Source organism: Lactuca saligna, chromosome 3 (assembly GCF_052625555.1).
Source record: "Lactuca saligna cultivar CGN05327 chromosome 3, ASM5262555v1, whole genome shotgun sequence".
In the NCBI taxonomy this organism is placed as follows: domain Eukaryota; kingdom Viridiplantae; phylum Streptophyta; class Magnoliopsida; order Asterales; family Asteraceae; genus Lactuca; species Lactuca saligna.
In genome coordinates, this window is record NC_136419.1 from 48,173,637 (window position 1) to 48,192,900 (window position 19,264).

The window sequence follows — 19,264 nt, forward strand, 5'->3', positions numbered from 1 at the left end:
CTAACTCTATTAAATTCCTATTTGAATATTCTTATTACACGATGTAATGTAATTACGTTTTGATGTTTTGTAGAAGCAAAGGAAGCTTAAAGGAAGAGTGTGCTGAGTCTGATTGCAAAGAAATGGATTTCGATCGCAGGCTCGATGATCAGAATTTTGAGTTGCTGCTTAAGAGTTATGATAGATTGCTTAGAAATATTTTGGAACATACTTTTCATATGTAATTTCATTGTGAGGAAAAGTTTTTTCCGCTTTCTATAAATAAATAAAATTTTGATTTTATCTTGTTTTATATTTATCCTTGCAATGACGTTTGTGAGAATTGATGTTTGTATATATCAATTGTTAGCAATATTGGAAAATGGATTTGATTCTTTCGTTTGTGGTAGTGTCATAATTTACCAAATAAGGAAAGATTCTCATCACCCAAGTTTTAATTGGATAGAACCTTGGAATCATGCGACTTGTATTGTGTGATGAATGAGAATCTTCATCTTTGGGAAATTAGGACTAATTCCTTGTTCACATGTATATGTGAGTCAAGTGAAGGACTAGGGGATCGGGTACACTTGGTTGTGCGTTGGTCAGGCCCTCCACAAAGAATGATAAGACTATTCGTTATGATTTACTAAAGTTTAGTAAACATGGTTATACTTACAAAATTAAGTGTAATTTTGAATCATTGGAAAAGTTTCAATATATAGCAGAACAAATAAGAAGAATCAAATTAGACAGAAAGATAAAAGTTTCTCTAATCTGAAAGGAAAGGAGAGTACTTGAGTGGAAACATATCACAATTTATCCTCAAAGGACATCTTAGTGTAGTTATATGACTAAAAAGAGGAGTCGTGAGTGCTTAATTATTTGCATAACAACTTGGAAGCAATGGTAGGCCCTTTAGCTGCCAGGTGGCAAGAAATTAAGATTGAACAAGTTTAGTCCATATGAGTTTGGATTTGTCACTAACCTTGTCTTGTGATTATGGTTATGATAAATTCACATGGATAGGAACACATACACCATAAAATCTAAGTTTCGTAAGGTTTCTCTCCAATTCATGAAAATGATTTTGAGGAAACACTTTCACTAAGTAGATTTTAAAGAGATAGCATTTGTGATATTTGCATTCTCAAATTTGATTATGATTATGACATCCCTCTTCATAGTTTGAATTGTAAGAAATGGCAAAAGGTCTAAAACATTCAGAACTTATTGTTGTAAGTTCTAAAATTGTTTAGACACACATGTGAGCTATCTAAGGAAAGGTGTATGAGTTTGAGAAGCCTAGATAAAGTCTTATCGAAGCATCTTGTATCAGAAATCTAAACTTTGGTAAGAAAGTCAGCAAGTATTGATTTCTAGAAGTCTAGCTTATTTCTGGGTACATGTCAAAGCTAGTGGGAGCATATGTGTTATGCTATTAAAGAAATAATTGTTATGCTAGTAGGAGCATAATCATTATGGTAAGTATTGCAAGTTAGCAATGTTAATTATAGAAAACAAAAGTTTCAATTCGCAAAGTTGCAGAGTTTGAAAAGTTGTTTTGCTATAATTAAGGGGGAGGAACTAATACTTCATTTCAAATCTAAAAGCTTAGATTGTGAGATTTTAATCAAATTTAGTCAATGATATATATGAATGTTATGTTGGAGTGGTTCAACATAAGGAAGTTCTATATATGGAAATATTATAGCAAGAGACTGAAAATATCATGTCTTTATTTAAGACATTATGAATCGTATCCCATATGTTTCGAGTATACGATCGATTGCATATGCTATAATATTTATGTGTTCTAAATTTTCCAAATGCCTAGGGCATTAAGAAGGAAAAAGGACCAGAACCGCATATGACTAAAGTTGTTAAACAATTGCTAAGAACAATCTAAGGTTCCCTAAAGATTGGTTGCTTATGGACAGTTGGAAGTATAGTATAATTTTGGAAAGGACCATATTGACAAGTTCTAAGAAGAGGTAACTCTTGTTCAGAAGTGCTAGTCATATGGAAATATGGAAATGTTCCATAAGTGTAATTTATCATAAAATCTGTGTAAGATTAGAAACCTTAATGCAAGAAGGATGTTCAAAGGAATGTACTTTGAATATGAGACTTCGCTTCCATGGAATTGGGTTCTGTAACCAACAACCAAAGGAATACTTTGTAATATCTTTTGCCAAGTCTCTGTGACTTTTGTGCATTGGCATTATGAAAGGATTATTGCATTTAAGTTTAGAATCTATCAGACTACAGTAAATGGCAAGAATTTGGTATTCTTACAATTACCATAAGGATTTGGAATTTTGAAATGACTATCATCTGGAATGGTTACAATTGATCTATTTCACAAATTAAGGACCATAGGTACACATAGTGTGTATGCTTGGAGCATGGTATAAATATTGTTTAATTCAATAATTAAGTTGATGAATCGAAACATTATACAGTGAATGATGTGTAATCAATATAGTGATTAAATAAAATGTGTTTTATTTATATTCATAAGTTTTGAGACCATATTGGATTCGATTATTCTTGTGTTTCACTTTGCATGTTTTGACTTCCAGAATAATAAGATTATTCAAACTATCCATAGTCGATCATACTTTGGAAGTAGGTATTGAGGCAAGACTGTCATGAATCTGACTGTAGATTGTCTAGGTGTTTTAGACATAAAACAAGTTTGTTGCAGTGTTCATGAGTACTCCTGGAATAAGATTCAAATAGTGGATTAAACCCACTCTCATATAATCACTTCATGGATTTTATCACGAGTGATTATGAGACAATAATATCTTATATTCTTGAAATGGAGAGATATGAGTTGCAGTTTACAAGTCGGTTGCACATTGATAATATGTAAATGCACCAGTAACTTGGTGTTATAAAAAATATTGTTGTGTGTGATTGATGATTAGATAGAGTAAGTATATGAGTCAAAATTTATCCATTCCTTTTACCCTTAGAGGGATAAAAGCAGTATTTGTGGGCCCCTCGATGATTTAGTGATGACAATCCTAAGTGCTTGGCCAAGCCTGGAATGATTTGATTTGTTCAATTAGTCGGTCGTCTTAAATCCAAAATTGGGAAACAACAGATGGACAGAGAGAATGATTATAATCCATGTCTCAATCCATATGATATCTATGTTGGATAAGGTGTCTAAGTCCATAACTATTTCTGGTATGTACTTGACCCGACCCGGCATGGTCCATTTGGGTTGCATGGCACCATGCAATTGGATAGACTAAATGAGAGAAATAACGCTTGGAGATTATTAATATATTATAAGTTCTAATATATTAATAATATTATTTGATTAGTTTGATCAAGAATTAATTTAGAATTAATTAAGTGATCAAAAGATAACTAATTAAATATATGGGTTGATTAAGTAAATCATCCATATCTTTTATAGTGGGCTAAAAGGCTCCATGGATCATCAAGTTGGGTTCCACCCATAGGATGCTCCATGGATGCTCCATGGGAGTTACAAACCCATGGGTCATGGAAATGAAGAGTCATGACACATTAGGGTTTAACCCTAGATGTGTCAACACTATATAAGGAATATGATCTCCTCCCAAATCGGTTACACTAAGTAATAAGGGGGCTTGGCCGATTTTGAAGAGTGTGTATTCTCTCATAAGTTCTTCCAAGAGCATTTGGTGTTGTGTGAAGCATTTGAGGCATCACCACTTGAGGTGCTAGGCTCACAAGGTTTCAAGGAACACAAGCAACAACAAGGTAAGTTATTCTATCTATACTTTATGTTAAAATTGTTCCCCATGTATGCTAGATAGGATATAACCTTGAAATTCAACTTTGCATGACAAATTAGACAAACATAGATCCAAGGTTATTAGGGTTGCATGTACACTTAGGAAGTGTTAGAATGCTCAAAACCCATCAGTGGTATCAGAGCCTAGGCTTGTTTGCTCTTATTTGTGCTTAAAAGTTGAAAACAGAATCGAAAATTTGCTGTCTGCGATCGGACTCGTCGAGTCCATAGGGGGGACTCGTCGAGTCCACGTGTATCTTCAACCAACTCGGCGAGTCATGTTCATGCACTCGGCGAGTAGGGTCGAATGAGTGCAAAATTTCGATTCAGTTGCTGGAAAATGAATTAGAAACATTACCCTAAACTGTTTTAGTAAATGTAAACTTGTTTTTGGTGGTGTAATGTCTTGCTAATTCATTTACAACAACTAGTTATCAAAATTACAAAGTTTTATGTAATTTTTGATTGTGTTCATATTCATGTTCTTGTTCTTATGAAGTTTTAGATGATCATAGGAATTATTTGTAACCTATTTGGTAGTTTAATTCTTGATCATAATGTGTTTTAATGGAGTCCATAACTTATCCTTAAGTTATGGAAAACCAAGAGTCACTTGAGTTAAAAACCATTAAGAAAACACAAGAGTTATAAAAATGAAGAGTCTTCATTTTATGACTCTATTAAACTCATAAGTTACAAGAAATGAAAAGTTTTGAAAGTTACAAAACTTGCCCTCAAGTTTTGGAACAAGTAAAGTTAAGTTAAAACTTTAGTTCCAACCCCTAGAATTTTAAAAAGTTAAAATTCAACCCTTATACTTATATTATGAAAATTTAATAATTATATATATATGTATAAGAATAAAGTCGTCTTACCGCTAGTACGCCTCATTCACGAAGCCGGTCTATAAGGTGGGTATAAGGTTGTTGCCTATAAAATGGTGACTTAATGGGTGTATATTCTCACCCACCGCTTGCTTGACTGGTGGAGGGTCGTTAGCCGAACGGGTAAGACAAGGACTTATAAATTCTCATTCAAAGTATGATGAATATATATAAAGTAACTAAATGTTTATTAAATTCCCAATCTTAGTTACTTTAGGAAAAATGTGAATAAGGTGCTAATCCATGAAATTACACTTTACACTTTGTCTAAGTCGTTGGTGGAGCGTGTGTGGTTAACCGGCACACTAACTTGGACTTAACAAGGTAGGTAAAGGGTGACTTAAGGTTTATTATAGTATCGGTGGAGCGTGTGTGGTTTACCGGCACATCGATTGAGTGATAAACTTTAAGGGTACCAAGTGATTTGCATGGTTACTTCACACCTCGTTTTGTGATCCTCGGCATCCCAGTCACAAAACCTGGAGGGCACTCCCGAGATTGAAACATGCCTTTGAAAAGTTCATTGGATCTCAAAGAATCTAGGAATTTCTAAAACCAATAAAAACTAAATATTTAATATTTCGGTTTTCGTGGTGGAAATTGGTGAATCGTCATTCACCTACCTTTCAAATATGGTATAGCTTAGATTACGGCATACCTCTTCTAAGTTATATTATATTGTGATTGGATCCTAGCCTTAATATTACATTTGGGTGTTTTATTAAGGACTCTCTTAAATCTAAACTAAACTTGTTCTTCTTTTCAGATGTCTTCAAACAATGCTTCTGGCTCGAATCCTAATGGCTCCTTTACTCTTATGAGTCTATGTGGGAAAGTCATCTTTGATGGATCCAACTTCAATAAGTGGATCAGAAACATCAGGATGATTACCCGCTACGAGGATAAAGAATATGTCCTTGACAAGGAGCTTAAGGAAATTGACGAGTCCACTGCAACTCCCTAGGAGATCGCTGACTTTCATACTCATGAAAGAGATGCAACCAAGGTGGCTTGCATCATGTTAGCCACCATGACAGCTGAACTCCAAAAGTCGTACGAAGACTTCTACCCTTATGAAATGCACCAAGATTTGATGGAAAGATACCATCAAAGTGCACGACAAGAGAGGTACGAAGTCATCTGCTCCATGATAACAACCATGATGAAGGACGGAGAGTCCGTCACGAGCCACATGCAGAAAATGCAAAGGTATGTGGATCGGTTGCTGAAGCTCAATGTGAACTTCCCTGAGGAGCTTGCAATAGATATCATTTTGCACTCCTTACCATCGTGCTATGATCAATTCCGCATGACATATCACATGAACAAGGAAGAGGTCACCCTCAGCAAACTTCAGGGACTTCTCAAGACCGCAGAAACAGGTCTTAAGGGGAAGTCGGTTGCTATCACTCCTACTCCAGAAACAACTCCGGTCTTGGCAATCGGGCAGAGTCGAGGGAGGAAGAGAAAGAGATCTTCAAAGGGTACCAAGGCTCGGACCCTTGATGGCTCTTCTTCAAGTGGAACCAAGAAAGGTTTCATTACTCCTTCTTCTGACCCAAAAGAGGCTGAATGCTTCTATTGCCATGAAAAAGCTCATTGGAAGCGGAACTGCCAAAAGTACCAGCAAGATGTAAAGGATGGGAAAGTCAAACCCAACCATGCAGGTATTTACACTATCATTTCTAATAACTCACCCCATTCGAAATCTTGGGTCCTTGATACAGGTTGCGGTATTCATATTTGTTGTGACTTGCAGGGACTAGGAAGAAGTGAGAATGTGGAGCAAGGAAGAATAAACTTAATCATGGGGAATAGGAAAGTTACACCTGTCACCAAGATTGGAGTTTATACTTTATCGCTAAGTAGTGGGTTAAATTTAGATTTGAATAAATGTTGTTATTCGCCAGAAATGGCAAGAAATATTATTTCCTTTCATGCATTGTACAAACAAGGTTTCACCTTTTCGTTTGATAATGAAGTTGGTTCGATTAATGCTTTCTTTAATAATGTACTTTATTTTAAAGCATTACCTTGTGATGGTGTGTATGAAGTTGTATCTATTGTAGATAACTTAGGAAATAATGTTTTGTGTATTGATTCTACTAATAATAATAACTTGGATAAAGCATCGTTATGGCATTGTCGTCTTGGACATATAAGCAAGAAACGCATAGGCCAACTCCAAAAGGATGGAGTCTTGGAGTCGTGTGACCTAAAGTCAAATGATAGTTGTGAATCATGCTTACTTGGAAAAATGACAAAGTCACCCTTCACAGGCTCGTGTGAAAGGGGTGAAGGTTTGTTGGACCTTATACACACGGATGTGTGTGGACCATTCAAACATGCCACAAGGGATGCTAATCGTTATTATTTGACTTTTACCGATGATTACAGTAGATATGGATATGTCTACTTAATCAAGCATAAGTCAGAGACTTTCGAGAAGTTTAAGGAATTTAAACAGGAAGTCGAGAATCAATTGGGCAGGAACATTAAGATGCTTCGATCCGATCGGGGTGGTGAGTATCTTAGTTCAGAGTTCCTCGACTATCTAAAGGAATGTGGGATTGTCTCACAATTGACACCTCCCAGGACACCGCAGTTGAATGGTGTGGCTGAGAGGCGTAATCGAACCTTGTTGGACATGGTTCGTTCCATGATGAGTCGAGCTTCGCTACCAATCTCATTCTGGGGGTATGCCTTAGAGACTGCCGCCCATATCCTTAATCTAGTCCCTACAAAGAAAGTTTCCAAAACTCCTCACGAGATGTGGACTGGTAAAGTACCTAAACTAGACCACATCAAGATTTGGGGCTGCGAGGCTTTCGTGAGACGCGAGACTCATGATAAGCTCGAACCCCAAAGCGAGAGGTGTATTTTCATCGGCTACCCACAGCAATCCTTTGGTTACCTCTTCTACAGACCTAGTGACAATGTTGTCTTTGTAGCAAGAAGAGGAGTCTTTCGAGAGAGAGAGTTTATAAGCCAAGGAGACAGTGGGAGGCAAGTTGATCTTGAAGAAATTCAAGAGTCAAGTGGTGAAGGAACTTCAAACTCTAGCCCTCAACTTGAGGAGGAAACTCCTGTTGAGCCAATTGACGAATCTGTACCTCTGAGGCGTTCCACGAGAGTTAGGAGTGCACCTGAGCATTACTATGGATTCCATATTACTGCAGAAGGTGAGACACTTATTAGTGATGAGACACTAGTAAGTCAAGATGACCCTAACAGCTACGAGGAAGCCATGGCGGGCCCCGAGTCTGCTAAATGGAAAGAGGCTATGGATAGCGAGATACAATCCATGTATGACAATCAAGTTTGGAACTTGGTTGAGAATGTACCAGGTCGAAAGACTGTAGGGTGCAAATGGGTCTTCAAAAAGAAGACCGACATGGATGGTAAAGTACACACTTATAAGGCTAGACTGGTTGCAAAGGGCTTCTCTCAAATTCCTGGAGTGGACTATGATGAGACCTTTTCTCCGGTAGCCAAGATTAAGTCTATTCGGGTTCTGTTAGCCATAGCCGCATTTCATGACTATGAAATTTGGCAAATGGATGTCAAAACCGCTTTCCTTAATGGGAAGTTGGCTGAAGATGTTTACATGAGTCAGCCAGAGGGTTTTGTCAGTAACGAGTACCCTAATAGAGTGTGTAAGCTTGAGAAATCCATTTATGGATTAAAGCAAGCACCTCGCAGATGGAATCTTTGCTTTGATGAAAAGGTCAAGGAATTTGGCTTTTCTAGGAGTGAAGATGAATCTTGTGTATATGTCAAGGCTAGTGGGAGTATAGTTAGCTTTTTGGTATTGTATGTGGATGACATACTACTCATAGGAAACGACATTCCAACCCTGTAGGAAGTAAAGTCCTGGCTTGGAAAGTGTTTCGCTATGAAGGACCTTGGTGAAGCTACCTATATTTTGGGGATAAGAATCTTGAGAGATCGGAGTAAAAGACTAATTGGACTTAGTCAAAGTACCTACTTGGAGAAGATTCTGAAGAGATTCAGAATGCAAAACTCCAAGAAAGGAGAGGTGCCCATCCAGAGTAGCGCCAAGCTGAGTAAGACACAAAGCCCTAGCACTGAGGCTGAGATAACAGAAATGAGTCGATTACCTTATGCTTCGGCTGTAGGTTCGATCATGTATGCTATGACGTGTACTCGACCTGATGTAGCCTTTGCCTTGAGCATGGTTAGCAGGTTTCAGGGGAATCCTGGCAAGGCACACTGGACTGCGGTAAAGAATATTCTCAAGTACCTGCGAAGGACTAAGGACTGGGTCCTTACCCTCGGTGGGAGTGATGACTTGAGAGTTGTAGGGTATAGTGATGCTAGCTTCCAAACTGATAGGGATAACTTCCGCTCTCAGTCGGGCTGGGTCTTTACCCTAAATGGAGGAGCAATTTCTTGGAAGAGTTCCAAGCAAGAGACAGTGGCTGATTCTACTTGTGAATCAGAGTATATTGCAGCTAGCGAAGCAGCAAAGGAGGCGTTATGGCTGAGGAACTTCATTGGAGACCTTGGAGTTGTACCAGCTATTAAAGAGCCGATGGAAATTTTCTGTGATAGTGAAAGTGCTGTTGCCTTAGCCAAGGAACCAAGGGATCACGGGAGATCCAGACACATCGACAGAAAATACCATTTCATCAGACATCGGATCGAAGAAGGACTCCTCGTGGCAAATAGGGTATCATCAGATGAGAATCCAGCAGATCCCCTCACGAAGGGACTGACTCGGGTTAAGCATCTCCAGCATGCTCGGAGCATAGGGCTGAAGGATGATATTAGATTTAGTAGTTAGATAATCTCGAAATTTGTAAAGTGTAATTGACATTTGATGATGAATAAAAGTGTTTTATTTATGAGTAAAGTGTTGCTATCTCTTGTCGATCGTTTACTATATTTCTTTTGCATGTTTTGACTTCCAGAATAATTTTGTTTGGTATAACATATTATTCAAACCTCCACAGTCGGTCATATGTCGGAAGTAGGTATGAATCAAGACTGTCATGTTTGATTGTAGAGGTCTGGGACAAGGCTACAACAATCATGAGTGCTCATAAGTTCTGAGCATTGGACTCAACCCACGCTCACTGGAATCACTTCATGGAATTCTATCTCGAGTGATCGTGAGACGGTAATATCATATAAGTCTTTAAACCTAGAGATATGATTTGTTACTTACGAGTTGGTTATGCATTGATTGTACGAAAAACGCATTGGTAACTCGATGTTATAAAATCGTGCTCTTATGTGTAATTCAATGAGTAGTAGAACAAACATATGAGTTGAAGTTTATCTGTTCCTTCTTGGATTAGAAGCTGATATCTGGGCCCCTCGATGATTTTGTTTTGACCTATGTACCGGGCCCGGTCAGAACTAGATTGATGTGTTCAATAAAGTTCTTTGTCAAACAAATCGGAAATCGGGAAACAAATGTTGGACAATAAGTAAGACATTGTTCCATGTATTTGTCCGACTGATATCTAGAACAGAGGATTATATGATCACTTATCTTAAATGGCGTACCATCATCTTCTCAAGTTTCGAGAAACCTTGTAAAGAGCTACGATTGCCGATCGGTTCCTGAAGTCATACTTGCAGTAATAGTTACTAGACTTATCCAAGTGGGAGACTGTTGGATAAGGTGTCTAAGTCCATAACTATTTCTGGTATGTACTTGACCCGACCCGGCATGGTCCATTTGGGTTGCATGGCACCATGCAATTGGATAGACTAAATGAGAGAAATAACGCTTGGAGATTATTAATATATTATAAGTTCTAATATATTAATAATATTATTTGATTAGTTTGATCAAGAATTAATTTAGAATTAATTAAGTGATCAAAAGATAACTAATTAAATATATGGGTTGATTAAGTAAATCATCCATATCTTTTATAGTGGGCTAAAAGGCTCCATGGATCATCAAGTTGGGTTCCACCCATAGGATGCTCCATGGATGCTCCATGGGAGTTACAAACCCATGGGTCATGGAAATGAAGAGTCATGACACATTAGGGTTTAACCCTAGATGTGTCAACACTATATAAGGAATATGATCTCCTCCCAAATCGGTTACACTAAGTAATAAGGGGGCTTGGCCGATTTTGAAGAGTGTGTATTCTCTCATAAGTTCTTCCAAGAGCATTTGGTGTTGTGTGAAGCATTTGAGGCATCACCACTTGAGGTGCTAGGCTCACAAGGTTTCAAGGAACACAAGCAACAACAAGGTAAGTTATTCTATCTATACTTTATGTTAAAATTGTTCCCCATGTATGCTAGATAGGATATAACCTTGAAATTCAACTTTGCATGACAAATTAGACAAACATAGATCCAAGGTTATTAGGGTTGCATGTACACTTAGGAAGTGTTAGAATGCTCAAAACCCATCAATCTAGAATGGAGAAATATATAATCCCTTATCTAATGGATGCGTCATCGACTAGGTTAGAGTTCGACAACAACTTTAAAGAGCTACGATTGCTAGTCGGGATTTTGGAGTCGTACTTGCAATAATAGTTATTAGACTTATCCAAGTGGGAGAGTGTTAGATTAGGTGTCTAAGCCTATAACTATAATTGGTATGTCCTTGACTCGAGAGTCGCATGGTCCATTTCGGATTGCATATCACAGGACAATTTGATAGGATGGATATTTGAGTAAGAGGTTATTTATGATTTACTAATGTATTATAAGTAATATATATATATATATATATATATATATATATATATATATATATATATATATATGGAGAAAACATATTATTTAATTATTATTGATCAAGAATTAATTTGGAATTAATTTAGTGATCCAAAGAGACTAATTAAATTAACGGGGACTGATCATGTAAACCAGTGATTGATATATATATATATATATATATATATATATATATATATATATATATATATATATATATATATTGTTTGGGTTATTGATCCATGATGGGCTAAGTTTATGTAACTATCCATGAAGAGTTAGCCCACATGAGATATGGATCATAACCTAAGTGTAAGAATTAGGGTTACATGTGACTCTTGGATTCTACACTATATATGTAACCCCTTTATGCACAAAATTGACACACTAGTGATCTTGGAGATGCTATAGTTGAATTTTGGTGCGTAGAAACTCTCTCTAAAAGTCCTCATTTGTTCATGGTGTGTTGTGAACCGTTTGAGGCATCACACTTGGGGTGCTAAGTTCTTAAAGGCCAAATACATCAAGCTACAACCAAGAGGTAATCATCTAATCTATTTTTGTGATTCAAGTATCAAATTGTATGTTAGTTGTAGGATTCATGCTTTGGGCATTTTATTACATGTATAACTAGAGAAAGCTTAGATCCAAATCATTTAAAGCTGTATGTGCACCATAGGATGTTGCAGTATACAAAACCCAACAAAGGATCCACTTTCTCTCAATGAGTTCCTTCCAATTAGCCTCATTGGATGCATGTATAAAATCATTGTCAAATCCCTTGCTTCTAGTATAAAAAGGGTCATTGTCTCGGTGGCTGATGAAGTTCAGAGTACCTTTATCGAAGGCCGAAATATCATTGACGGTCCCATGATCTTAAATGACGTGTGCATGTGGGCTAAGAAGTGTAAGAATAAGACATTTTTATTCAAGGACGACTTCGAAAATGCTTTCGATTCACTTAATTGGAATTATTTGGTTTCATTCATATCTTAAATGGGATTTAGTGAGAAATGGATTTTCTAGATAAAAAGGTTGTTTATCCTCTTCTACAGCCTCGGTATTGATAAATGGATCCGCAACTAAAGAATTACCCATTACCAAAGGTGTATGACAAGGAGACCCTCTGTCCCCATTCTTGTTTATTATTATAATGGAGGGTCTCAATGTTGCCATGAAATCCGCTTGTCAATTGTCGCTTTTCTAATGTGTCAAGATTCCAAAGGAGGGCACTATGGTTTCTCATTTATTTTATGCTGATGATGCTCTATTTGTGGGAGAATGGACTTGTTCCAACATTGAAACCTAACATGGGTTCTTAGATGTTTCCATGTTACGTTTGGTTTAAAAGTCAACTTTCACAAGTCTTAAGTTTATGGGATTGGTGTCTCTGATAATGAAATCGCTAGTTATGCATGTATTCTTGGATTTGATGCTACTTCCTTTCCTTTTAAGTCCCTATGAGTTCCAGTTCGTGTCAATATATTGCTGATAACGGAATTGGCAATCGATTATTGAGCGAGTTCATAAGAGACTATCAATATGGAAGGCTAACATACGTTCATTTGGAGGTCAGTTAATATTAACAAAAGTTGTTCTCGGTAGTCTTCCAACTTACTATCTCTCTTTATTCAAGGTTCTTAAATCTAGATTACCTTGAAAAACTTAGAAGAAGATTTCTCTAGGGTGGCAGTGAAGAAAAAGGCAAAATATGTTGGGTTGCTTGGGAAATCGTCCTTGGTGTTAAATAATCGTGAGGCCTCAGTGTTGGCTCTTTGTTTTCTTTGAATCGGGCCCTTCTCTTTAAGTGGTTGTGGAGATACAAGACACAACCTACTGCCATTTGGAATCGTGTGGGTTGTGGTGTTTATAACCTGACCAGGAAGTCGTTCGAGTCGTTGGGCATGAAGACCCTTTCTGAAATTCGGTTTTTGTATTGGGTCTGGTTCCAATACTCCGTTCTAGTATGACAACTGGTATGACAATGGGTATATGGCTTGGAAATTCCCTCTCCTTTTTGAGCTGGACAAAAGGAAAAAATGTTTCATCTTTGAGAGGCTTTCGCAAAGCAACCCTACTTAGTACTTGGACTTGGAAAAAGTTTAACATGGACCCTTTGGAAACTATGGAGCTATATAATCTTAACGATATTGTCTCTTCGGTCTATCTTTCAAGTGAAACATACTCTTTGTTCTCAAAGCTGTTTGCCAATGGGCTCTTTTACGTGAATGACCTTAGAGCCTTGATTCGTTCAAGGTGACTCATCTAATGAGCAACCTTACCATATGGACTCATGTGGTGCTCTTGAAAGTTATTTGTGTTGTTTGGCGAGCTTGTTTTCGACTGAATTCCCTCGTCAACATCCCTTGCAAGAAGAAGAATTCATGTTTCGAACACTTCCTGGCATACATGCGACATGGAGACGGACGAGACAAACCATATTTTGGTGGGTTGCACTTTATGATGGATACTCTGTGATGAATTTTAAATTGATGCAATATCCTTTTACAACTTTTCAATAAAGACGTGAATATCTTCGATGAACTTGGCGGATAACATTCTCACTACCATGTTTAGTTGGATTAAATATATGGGTAATTATGATGATTATAAGTGGGTTGATTGGTGTTGTAATCCCTTTAACATCTTGTAATCTTTTTGTTTTTCTTGTCCTCCTTTGCTTCTTTTAAAGTTGTGGCTAATAATATTTCGACCGGATAAAAAAAAGTTTGGAGATCCAAACAAGCAAAACTATAGTCTAATTTATATCTTTTGGCTAATTTCAACTTCTTGAAAACCTATAATCGCAATTATATATATATATATATATATATATATATATATATATATATATATATATATATATATATATATATATATATATATATATATATATAGGGTTAGGTTCATTTGAGACCACCTATATTTTGTGAGACCGTGATACGCATTTTTGTTTTTTTTTTTTAGTTAATTCATGTTCCGAAAATAATATTTAATTTTTTTTTTTTGATTTTTCCATTTATTTTGCATTTTAAAATTATTTTTAGAATATGTACAGTGTAATATTTTATTTAGAATATTTCACGTATTTAAAAAAAAATAGATTTTTTTTTAATTTTTTTTTTTGGTTAATTCAAGTTCCGAAAATAATATTTAAAAAAAGAATTTTTAGATTTTTCCATTTATTTTGCATTTTAAAATTATTTTTTAGAATATGTCAGTGTAATATTCTATTTAGAATATTTCACGTATTTTTCAAAAAAAAAAAACGGATTTTTTTTATTTATTTTTATATTTTTTTTAGTTAATTCAAGTTCCGAAAATAATATTTAAAAAAAGAATTTTTGGATTTTTCCATTTATTTTGCATTTTAAAATTATTTTTAGATTTGATCTCACGGTCTTACAAAATTAGAATGGTCTCAAATGAACTTGAACCTATATATATATATATATATATATATATATATATATATATATATATATATATATATATATATATATATATATATATATATATATATATATATATATATATATATATTAAGATCGTGTGATCGTCTATATGTTTAACTTATTTGATGGATCCACGATGAAGCGGGCCATTGGTGGGATTAGTGGCCGGACCCGGAAGGTATGGTTGTATCTAAGTTTGGGCCATCACTATTAACCTACGGAGTTGCATTTAGAGCAATCAGAGCTAGCTAAGGTTACACATAAAAGTTGGATCTATCCAAAAACCATTTTTTTTCATATATTTTTTTTTTTTTTAAAATCCGGATCATATTTTTAATATTGGATTTCGGATATATCTACCCATGAGACATTACCGCCATGTTGACTGTAAACCGAATGTTAACCTTGACACCGATTTAAACTCTAATCCAATTCAAAACTTCAAACTTTATTAAAATGTAAAAATGTAAATGTGTTGTAAAAATGTAATAAGTGTTATTTTTTTTTTATAAAATAATAAGAATTTCACAAAATAATTTGTTTTTTTAATGAAAAGGATTAAAAACTACATTTTTAAAATGCAAAAAAAAGTAACAGCTGTGCGCAACTGCACAATATACTCGTTCATTTTTATTGATAGCGACATTTTTTTATAATTTCACCGACAAGAGTAAATCGCAGGCAACCATCGGAACGATACTACAGATTTTCCTTGCTACGGGGTTTTGTGTTTGCCCTCCAATGGCTGTTTCCCAATTTTGAGTCTCACGTACTTGTCAATCTTACCTTTCACTCGCTTTATTCTTCCCTTCATAAACCCTAGAAACACAACGAATCATCTTCTCATCGCCTTTCCTATCTAAAACACCTTAATTTAGATTCAACCCCCTCACAAAATCTCTATTTTTAGCTCCAGATTCTCTCCCAAACACCTGTAGATTGATGCGCTACGTCTAATTTTTCTAATCGATTGAACAACTGTTTATACAGAAAGGGCTTGTCGATTTTGAGGTTTAAGTTTGGAGGTTACGAACGCGTTAACATGAATAGTAATCACAAGAAGAGGAATTTTCAGATAGAGGCGTTTAAGCACAAAGTTGTTGTTGATCCAAAGTATGCTGATAAAACATGGAGGTTACTCGAGCATGCCATCAATGAGATTTATAATCATAATGCCAGTGGACTTAGCTTCGAAGAGCTTTACAGGTTTGTTTCCTTTGTTAATTTCCGAATCATTCCATGCTAATCAGACATTTAATTTCTCATTCCATTTTGTTCAATCCATGAGAAGAATCATCTCTATAAATCTTCCTAGGTAAGTAGGTATTATAAATGCTTTAATGGTGTTAGAATAATGATCTACAAGAAACCGAATACATTAACAGAAACAATAGTCATCTTGCTAGGGTTCAACTGTTTTGATTGTCCTCCATTTTTTAAGAATATCAAATCTATACATCAATTGAATTCTCTATCCATTGTTTATAAGCTGTTACCTTTTTCACAACTTTTCATTACTGATTCTCACACTGTAGATCATATACTTCAATAAGGTTTCTGATATCAAATCTTGATGCCAATTCAGAAACGCATACAACATGGTATTACACAAATTTGGGGAAAAACTCTACACAGGACTAGTATCCACCATGACTCACCACCTAACCTCCATGTCAAAATCCATCCAAGACACCCATGGTGAAATGTTCTTGGAAGAACTTAACAACAAATGGACTGATCACAACAAAGCCCTCCAAATGATTCGTGACATATTAATGTACATGGATAGAACGTATGTCCCCAGTAGCCATAAAACCCCTGTTCATGAACTTGGTCTGAATCTATGGCGGGATAATGTGATCCACCTCACCGGGATCCAAACCCGCCTTCAAACCACTCTTCTTCAACTCATACACACAGAAAGAACGGGTCAAATTATAAACCGTGGGCTCATGAGAAACATAGTCAAAATGTTAACAGATTTAGGACCTTCTGTTTACAAATTGGATCTAGAAACCCCGTTTCTTGAAGTATCCGCGGGTTTTTACCGGGTCGAGAGTCAGGAGTTTATCGAGTGTTGTGAATGTGGGGATTATTTACAGAAAGCAGAAAGACGTTTGAATGAAGAAATCGATCGGGTGTCGCATTATTTGGATTCAAAAACCGAAATCAAGATAACGAATGTAGTCGAAAAGGAAATGATCGCGAATCACATGACAAGATTAGTGCACATGGAGAATTCGGGTTTGGTCAACATGTTGGTCAACGACAAATACGACGACTTAAAAAGAATTTACACTTTGTTTCATCGGGTCCCACATGGTCTCGATACAATACGCGAAGTGATGACATCGTATCTTCGTGACACCGGGAAAAACCTCGTGACTGATCCCGAAAAGTTAAAAGATCCGGTTGAATTCGTGCAATGTTTATTAAATGAAAAGGATAAATTCGATAAAATCATCGGGTTTTCATTCAACAATGATAAAACGTTCCAAAATTCGTTGAATTCTTCGTTTGAATTTTTTATAAATTTGAACCCGAGATCACCCGAATTTATTTCGTTGTTTGTGGATGATAAGTTGAGAAAAGGGTTGAAGGGAGTTAGTGAAGAAGATGTAGAGATTCTTCTTGATAAAGTAATGATGTTATTTCGTTATTTACATGAAAAAGATTTATTCGAAAAATATTACAAACAACATTTAGCAAAAAGACTTTTATCAGGAAAAGATTCATCCGATGATGCTGAAAAAAGTTTAGTTTTAAAGCTTAAAACCGAATGCGGATACCAATTCACTTCAAAACTAGAAGGAATGTTCACCGACATGAAAACCTCACAAGACACAGTTCAAGGTTTCTACGCGACCCACGGGTCGGACTTACCCACGGGTCCGATCCTAACGGTTCAAGTCTTGACCACGGGTTCATGGCCGAGTCAACCGGGTGCGAGTTGCAACCTCCCGAGTGAACTCACGTCCATTTGCGAGAAATTCAAGTCGTACTACCTCGGGACCCACACAGGCCGCCGTCTGACGTGGCAAACAAACATGGGGACCGCGGATCTCAAAGCGAACTTCGGTAAAAGTCAAAAACACGAGTTGACCGTATCGACATACCAAATGTGTGTGTTGATGTTGTTCAATAAGTCGGAGCGGTTGAGTTACAAGGAGGTGGAGCAAATGACGGAAATACCCTCGGTGGATTTGAAGCGGTGTTTGCAGTCGATGGCGTGTGTGAAGGGTAAAAACGTAATTCGGAAGGAGCCGATGAGTAAGGAGATTTTGGAAGATGATGTGTTTTTTGTGAACGAGAAGTTTGCGAGTAAGTTTTATAAGGTGAAGATTGGGACGGTGGTGGCGGTGAAGGAGGAGCCGGAGAAAATGGAGACGCGGCAGAGGGTGGAGGAGGACCGGAAACCGCAAATAGAGGCGGCGATTGTGAGGATAATGAAAGCGAGAAGGGTGTTGGATCATAATAATGTAATTGCTGAAGTGATTCAGCAGTTGCAATCGAGGTTTTTGGCGAATCCTGGAGAGATTAAGAAGCGGATTGAGTCGCTTATTGAAAGGGATTTTTTGGAGAGAGATGCTTCGGATAGGAAGTTATATCAGTATCTTGCTTGATGATTTTTTTTTTTTTAAAAAAAAAAGTTGGAATTGTGTACCTTGTGTTTGGTAATGAAAATATTACGCTTGTTAGCTTGTTAGTTTTAATGGGTATTTTTTATGATTTATATTTAGTGCTTATAATTTAAATACATTGTCGATTGACAATTTCGTTAACATATATTTCAACTAATTTGTCTAATGATAAGAACTCATGAGTATGAAGAAAACGAGCAATATTGGTTAAGAGGTGGATTATAACTCAAAACTTGGATGGAGTAAAGAGACGACACTTGCAATGCACAAATATATAATGATAATATACGAGCGAAAAATGAAGGGATGTTTTGAACACAAGAAAGCGAGATTAAAAACCATAAATTTCTAGAGGATTTTTCGAAGACAATATATTCAAAATGGCATATAATTTATTAGTCTCTTTATACTTGAAGTTAAATAAAAGCAATACAAAAAATTCCCCCGAAAAAATAATTGTTGTATTGTTAATACTGGGGCAACATCTCAATTCGCGGGTAAAATGAGTAAAAACATATTTGATATTACAAAAGAACAAAAAACTCCTTATAAACTTATAAAAATAGCTCTAAAAAAAACCCAACAAAACCATAGATTGTTAGACATAGTAATTCGCATGTGGCTTCGTCAAGTGGGAGGTAGTTTTGAGTTTGTCGTTAGACATAGTAATTCGCATGTGGCTTCGTGAAGTGGGAAGTAGTTTTGTGGCCCATTAGCATAATATATTTAAACCCTAAAAAAGATTTTAGTTTATTTTTCACACTCAAAGATAAGAGATTTCTCTCTTTC

The 19,264-nt window shown here is 36.2% G+C and overlaps 1 protein-coding gene across 2 annotated transcripts; it reads left to right on the forward strand.

Annotated features, from left to right (window-relative positions):
* Positions 1 to 15,485: 15,485 nt before the first annotated feature.
* Positions 15,486 to 18,567, forward strand: LOC145036441 (cullin-3A-like). Of its 2 annotated transcripts, none has more exons than XM_078984883.1 (2): positions 15,486 to 16,040; positions 16,420 to 18,567. In XM_078984883.1, the coding sequence occupies exons 1-2, from the start codon at positions 15,877 to 15,879 to the stop codon at positions 18,455 to 18,457; spliced, it is 2,202 nt and encodes a 733-aa protein (XP_078841009.1). In that variant the 5' UTR covers positions 15,486 to 15,876; the 3' UTR covers positions 18,458 to 18,567. The 2 variants fall into 2 exon arrangements, with proteins under 2 accessions (XP_078841009.1, XP_078841010.1); XM_078984884.1 differs by having other exon boundaries at positions 15,925 to 16,040; positions 16,370 to 18,567.
* The last annotated feature ends 697 nt before the right edge of the window (positions 18,568 to 19,264 follow it).

Excerpts from the sequence above, each read along its gene's own strand:
- LOC145036441 (XM_078984883.1), top strand. The coding sequence starts at position 15,877 with ATGAATAGTAATCACAAGAAGAGGAATTTTCAGATAGAGGCGTTTAAG. Across the intron at positions 16,041-16,419 it reads AGCTTCGAAGAGCTTTACAG|AAACGCATACAACATGGTAT; the intron begins GTTTGTTTCCTT and ends ATGCCAATTCAG.